At 33.3% G+C, this 6,883-nt stretch overlaps 1 protein-coding gene across 3 annotated transcripts; it reads left to right on the forward strand.

Annotated features, from left to right (window-relative positions):
• The first annotated feature begins 363 nt into the window (after window positions 1-363).
• LOC146907141 (G-type lectin S-receptor-like serine/threonine-protein kinase At1g11330) lies at window positions 364-5,701 on the forward strand. 3 transcript variants are annotated; one of them, XM_085727085.1, is made up of 8 exons: window positions 364-1,413; window positions 2,135-3,384; window positions 3,461-3,568; window positions 3,660-3,808; window positions 3,875-4,085; window positions 4,255-4,492; window positions 4,583-4,733; window positions 4,826-5,701. In XM_085727085.1, the coding sequence occupies exons 2-8, from the start codon at window positions 2,532-2,534 to the stop codon at window positions 5,132-5,134; spliced, it is 2,019 nt and encodes a 672-aa protein (XP_085583211.1). In that variant the 5' UTR covers window positions 364-1,413; window positions 2,135-2,531; the 3' UTR covers window positions 5,135-5,701. The 3 variants fall into 3 exon arrangements, with proteins under 3 accessions (XP_085583211.1, XP_085583209.1, XP_085583210.1); XM_085727083.1 differs by lacking the exon at window positions 364-1,413 and having other exon boundaries at window positions 1,524-3,384; XM_085727084.1 differs by lacking the exon at window positions 364-1,413 and having other exon boundaries at window positions 1,524-3,384; window positions 4,396-4,492.
• The last annotated feature ends 1,182 nt before the right edge of the window (window positions 5,702-6,883 follow it).

The following is a 6,883-nucleotide window of genomic DNA, read 5'->3' on the forward strand; positions in this document are numbered from 1 at the left end:
TGAAAATGGAAAAGATAGAACGGTAGGATTGTGTGTGGGAAGATACAGATATTCTCATTTTTATTTTTAACAAATCTTAACCATTCATTAAATCTAATGGTGTTTTTCTCGTGCTCCACCGGTGAGGGACTTAATTGAACCCTCACTCTAGAATCCACCATATATATATATATTAAATTAAAAATATAAATTCTTAATATGCAGGGGCCAGGGTTCGAATCCCGGACATTCCACTTATTCACTTTATAAGGTGAACTCTAGCCACTAGGCTACCAAAAAAATATAAATTTTTAAAGTGTTTTTTTTGACAGAATGAATTTTTAAAGTCAAAATCATAAAAAATATAGAGAAGGTTAGAACTTCACTTTTTCTTTTCTTCTTATAACTTCGCGTCACTGTTCCCAACAACACTGAAAAACCGAAAATACTCCTTCTTCCACAGTTCGACACTTCCACTGCTTTAACAATGACGACGATAGAGCGCTCAGCTAACACGATCGGACTTATATATATAATCTTTGTTGAAGAGCTTACGAACATGTGATGAACTTTTTTATAAGTTCTCATGCTAGTAGATAAGAACATGTTTGGATAAACAACTTATTTGTAGCTTATAGCACAATAAATGCTTATGTATAAGCTTGCATAAGCTATATTTTTATAGCAAAAGATAAAATAAAGTTAAATTGTTTTTGTAAATGTTATAAGTTGTTTTTCTAAGCTATATTGGAGAATTTATGAAAATAAGTTGAAAAAAGCTGTTGTCATAAGTTCTCCCAAACAGTCTCACAAAACTGCAAGTAGATAAGCTCAAGTAAGCAGGTCGAAATCAATTGAAAGATGCTTAAAGGATGGTTGAAAATGCTGTCAAGGAAGGACAGAGAAATGGTTACAAAGCTCATTGAAGAAGAGGAGGGAAATTTTCACAAGGAACATAGGACTCATATTGATTCTTACATTGAGGTTATTTACACATCATGTTTATCCCCAAATTTGCAGTTTAAGGTATGTTACACCGTCTGTGACGTTAATTGAATGTGTAATTGAGAAGGAATATATAAGATTATTAATGATTTTTATAAACATTTTCAAACCACAATTTAGGAGGTTATTTGAAGAAATCTAATCTCAATCATAATATTTGGAGAAAGTTGTCATAAAAGTTGTCAAAAAATGGTCGTACAAATATAATTTCTCTTAATAGTGTAAGGATCAAATTGATGGTAGAATGATACTTTAGAGATTAAATTGAATGGTTATTCACAAAACTAAAGATTGTGATTTTTTTGTTGAATTTCATTTACATTTACTTATTAGACCATTATGATTGTGTATTTAATCATATGCTTTCAAGGATAGTTGAAGACGCAGTTGGTCTCTATGGTAGTTGAAGAACAGGGAAATTTTCACAAGGTAAAACGACAACTTTTTTGTTTTTTAAATTCATGGCCATTGATTTGATTTATAATTTTATATATATATATATATATATATATATATATATATATATATATATATTTTTTTTTTTTTTTTTGCAAAACATAGGATTGAGATTGATCAACATTATTTGACCATTTTATTTTTTTGACTCGAGACAATTGATTCTTAGATGGAGAATTTCCAAATAATGTTTTTCTTCAAATTTGTGGTTTAATGTTACAGTGTCAATGTTGTGCTTTGTGATGATACTCTTTGTCTGTTTGTGAAGTTAATTGAATCTGTAATAAGAAGGGAATATACTATTTGATTAATGATTTTTTTTATTTTTATTTGGTCAAACTATAAGTTTTATTGTATGCTGGTATTGAATTCACAGTCAGTTCCTATAACAAGTCTGAAATGCACATAGAACATGCTGTTAAATATAAAATTTGCATTCTGAAATCATGGCCTGCTAACTTAACCCCTTAATTGGAGTGAATATCTATATTTTTAGCTATGATGTTGAATGTTGATTGCTATATGCCTTCTGCTATTGGCCTTTGAACAAATATGAATGCAGAATTACTTTCATATAGGGAAGAAAAAAAAAGATTATTGATCATATACTAATAATCTCCATTATGGATTTCAACTACTGTGCAAATCTGTTTTCTGTTTTATTCATTTTGTGTTGCTATTTGCTACATGTTAGTGTTGGTATAGACACCATCACATCAACTCGATTTATCACGGATCCTGAAACTCTAAGCTCCAAAGACGGTAACTTCACCTTGGGATTCTTTAGCCCTAAAAATTCTACAAATCGCTACGTTGGAATTTGGTGGAAGTCTCAATCTACAATCATATGGGTTGCAAACAGAAACAAACCACTGAATGACTCTAATGGGATTGTCACAATATCCGAAGATGGAAATCTTGTCGTATTAAATGGACAGAAACAAGTCATTTGGTCATCAAATGTTTCCAACATAGCAACAAATACAAGTTCTCAGTTTTCGGACTTCGGTAACCTTGTGCTTCTGGAGAACACAACCGGAAACAAATTATGGCAGAGCATTCAGAAGCCTTCAGATACATTCCTTCCAGGCATGAAACTTTCAATCGACAAAAGAACCGGTAAAAGTGTAAAACTCACATCATGGAAAAGCCCTTCTGACCCCTCTGTTGGCAACTTCTCTTCTAGTACTGTTGAACGCCTACATATACTTGAAGTGTTTATTTGGAATGAAACTCGGCCATGTTGGCGCAGTGGTCCTTGGAATGGCAGGGTCTTTACAGGGATACAAAAAATGAAATTTGTATACACTAATACTTTTCAGGATGGAGATGATGGAGAAGGAAATAATGTTATATTTTATACGAGACCAAATGACAAGGAATTAATGATCTATCACCTGAATTCACAAGGAATATTTGAAGAAACGTGGTGGAATGATCAGAAGAAAGAAATGAAAGTGACATGGAAAAGCCAAAACGCAGAATGTGATGTTTATGGTCTATGTGGAGAATTTGCAAGCTGTAATTCATTGAGCTCACCAGTATGCAGTTGTTTGACAGGATTTGAACCCAGAAATACTCATGAATGGAATATAAACAACTGGACTGGCGGGTGCGTTAGGAAGAGACCTTTGCATTGTAAAAGGGTCAGCAATAAAACCACAAGTAGAAAGGAAGATGAGTTTTTGAAACTACAGATGGTTAAAGTTCCAGATTTTGCTGAACGTTTAGAAGTTGCACCTGACAGTGACACATGCAAAATCTTATGTTTGGAGAATTGTTCCTGTGTTGCGTATTCTCATCATGAATGGATTGGCTGTATGTCTTGGACCGGCAATCTACTTGATATACAACAATTCCAAATTGGAGGACTTGACCTATATGTTCGCGTATCCGATTTAGGTGGTGTTCTCTTGTTTGTAAAAGCATTCGAAACATATATAGGTCATTAACTTGACTCTGCTTTAGGAGTTAAGAACTGAATTGAATTTCTCATATTTTAAATTTTTCATATACACAGATACAGGGAGAAACAACACAATCTTCATCACAAGTACAGTGATAATTGCAACTCTTATTATTGTCATTTGTGCATATATCATGTGGAGAAGGACATCAAACCACCCAGGTAACTTGCTATTTCCGTATATTCAACTTTAGTCATAAAATTTACCTTCTATTGAAGAGGAACTAAGCTCAACTTATGCTTTTCACTGCAGCTAATTCTAGTGACAACATAATTGGAGAAATGTCCCTAGATAAATTACAAGAGCTATTAAAATTTGATTTTGAAAAAGTTACTACTGCCACAAACAACTTTGACCTGTCAAACAAACTTGGACAGGGTGGTTTTGGTCCTGTATACAAGGTGGGTTAAGTTATAATATTTTAAAACCATTTTGTATAATTGTTGTCACATAATATTTTCTTCTAGGGGAGACTGCAAGATGGTCGAGAAATAGCAGTTAAAAGGCTTTCTAGAGCATCTGGACAAGGGTTGGAGGAATTTATGAACGAAGTGGTGGTAATTTGTAAGCTTCAACACCGCAACCTTGTAAAACTTATTGGCTGCTGTGTTGAAGGTGATGAAAAGATGTTGATGTATGAATACATGCCAAACAAAAGTTTGGATGCATTCATCTTTGGTTAGTTTTTTGAAGCCCCCTTTAGCATTTTCATATATAATATTCCCTACTTTCATGCTTCTCTTAATTTTAGTTTTTCTGGAAGCATGCTAATAGAGTAATTTTGATTACATCCCTTTATATTTTGTTAATCTATTCTAAATAATATAATGCTACTCTTATTTTTTAGATCCATCAAAAAACAAACTCCTGGATTGGAGGACACGGTATAGCATTATAGAAGGAATTGCTCGAGGGTTGCTATATCTTCACAGAGATTCTAGACTAAGAATTATTCACAGAGATTTGAAGGCAAGTAATGTCCTGTTAGATGAGGAGTTGAATCCAAAAATCTCAGACTTTGGTATGGCTAGAATCTTTAGAGGAGATGAAGATGAGGCCAATACTAGAAGAATTGTTGGAACTTAGTAAGATTGCCTTTCTTATCCAATATATTAGTAGTAATAATTGTCAAGTATTATTTTACAACTTGATTAATTTTGTACATTTTAATGTAGTGGTTACATGTCTCCTGAATATGCAATGCAAGGATTATTTTCGGAGAAATCAGATGTTTTTAGCTTTGGTGTGTTGCTACTAGAGATTGTTATCGGGAGAAGAAACTCAAGTTTTTATGACGATGAGCATAATCTGAGCCTTTTAGGATATGTAAGCCTCAACAAACCATTTTTAGCTCAATTATTGACTGTTTTTCTTCTTTTGTCTGATTATTTCTTTGCTTTTTCTTTTATCTCATTTAGGTATGGACACAATGGAGTGAAGACAATATTTTGTCTCTAATAGATCAAGAAATATATGATCATAGTCATCATAATTATATTTCAAGGTGCATACATATAGGACTATTGTGTGCACAAGAACTTGCCATGGATAGGCCCACCATGGCTGCAGTAATTTCTATGCTTAACAGTGAAACTTCATTACTTCCTCCTCCTAGTAAACCTGCATTCATCCTGAGGGAGAATATGTTAAATTCAAAGTTGCCTGAAGAATGTCAAAATGGCTGTTCCATCAATAATGTCAGTATTACAGACATCAGTGGCAGATAGCACAGAAAGAGGTCATCATAATCTGGTTCAGCATTTGACGTCTAAAGCTTCCTCCAAAACAAAACCTCGACTCTCGACAGATTCTTTGGGTCGGCCCTAGACACCAGTAGCGGCTGACCTTCAAGCCAGTGGTTCGATATTGGTGCCGCTTTTACAGGACAGTTGAACAGTACATGTAGTGGCATGTGCTTAAGCGGCGATGACAGTGCTTTTGTTTTGGCCAGAATTATGTGCTTTACTCATTTGTGTTCTGTGGACGTGAACGTCGGTGAAGCGTCATGATTATTCCATGCTTTAGAATTGCTTAGTGATATGGAGTTTGATTGCGTGGACTTCATGCTCGACTCCAAAATAACTATGTATAGTTTGGCAATATTATCTTACTTTGCTTCTCACTTCACAAACTCTCGTGTGGAGTTTAATAGGAGATAAACGAGTACGGTTGCTCACGCCCTTGCAGGGCAACCACATTATCAGCTACTCCCACGACTTATTTTGAAATACCCTCGTGTATTGATACTCTTACTATTTATGAAATGGTATAAGCATCTTTCTTCAAAGAGTAAATTACACTCTCCTCCCCTCTTATGTTAAAAATATACATTCCCCTCCCTTGAAAAGTAAACTTTATAATCCTCTCCCCTATAAAATGCTTGAATTCAACCCCTCCCTTAATAAATAAATATGCACTACACTTTAATTTATTTTAACATAAGATTTAAGGTTCACATATAAGATTTTTGTTAATTTTTTTTTTGAGCAAAACACTTTTGTTAACTGACACTTGATACATCACAGTAATCTCTCTCTCAAATATGACTAAATTCTAGCCCGTGCTTAGCATAGGTGTCCATAGTAGTTTTGATAAAAAAAAACACAATTAGTGTCTTCTATAAATGCATAATCAATATTCAATAATATTTTGAATAGGTGTGACTGACTCAACCTTTTAGCAATTTACTCTAACACAGAGAAATCTGATTGGTTCATTTTAATATTTTACTGCAAAAACTTTATATGCAATAAAATAAGTCTTTTTTTAAAACATAACCAGCAATGCTCGTTTCGCCAATCTTTGCAAAAAATCTGCCGCAACATTTGCCTTCCTCCAAGTATGACTCATTTCATTTGGATGTTCAACCCTTACGACATAAGTTAAGATGATTCATCCTTAAAAATCTATTGATGCTTTGAGAACGTTAACGCACACTTTTTTATATACTCTCTTTTATTAGTCTATGCTATCAATTATTTATTTAAAGATAATGTTAACAAGTGCTCTGAAGATATTGTTTAAGAAATCCTCAATAAAAAATTGCCTTAAAAATATAAGTTAAATACATGTAAAAATTATAATTACACAGCTTTTTATGCAAGAGTTACCAAATTTAGTTACTTAAACAATGTTTTAAGAGCATTTGTTAATATTTTCTTTATTTAAAAAAGTCGAACTAAAAGCTCTAAGTTGACTTTTTGACAAAAATAAACGATATTCATTCATTCAAATTGATAGAGTACATCGATACAATACAAATCCAAATTTGCTAAAAACAGAAAGGATGAATCTGTGAACAAACTCACGACATCCATGTTAATAGCATAAAACGGCAAAGTACCTATGCCTACAAATATGACTAATATGACCATATTTAAGTCTCCGGAATATTCATGTCTCCGGATCTGCAACGTTGACGACACCAAATTAGTCATTGTCATTGATCGGATCTGCACTTGCTCAAAGCTAATCTT

The sequence above is a fragment of the Medicago sativa genome, chromosome 7, assembly GCF_051527215.1.
Source record: "Medicago sativa cultivar Bolivia chromosome 7, Bolivia_mono, whole genome shotgun sequence".
NCBI classification, from domain to species: Eukaryota; Viridiplantae; Streptophyta; class Magnoliopsida; order Fabales; family Fabaceae; genus Medicago; species Medicago sativa.

Bases quoted from the DNA above. Each gene is read 5' to 3' on its own strand.
- LOC146907141 (XM_085727083.1), top strand. From the start codon at position 2,064: ATGGATTTCAACTACTGTGCAAATCTGTTTTCTGTTTTATTCATTTTG. The intron at 3,569-3,659 runs GTAACTTGCTAT...TTTTCACTGCAG, and splicing joins AAGGACATCAAACCACCCAG to CTAATTCTAGTGACAACATA. The intron at 4,493-4,582 runs GTAAGATTGCCT...ATTTTAATGTAG, and splicing joins AGAAGAATTGTTGGAACTTA to TGGTTACATGTCTCCTGAAT.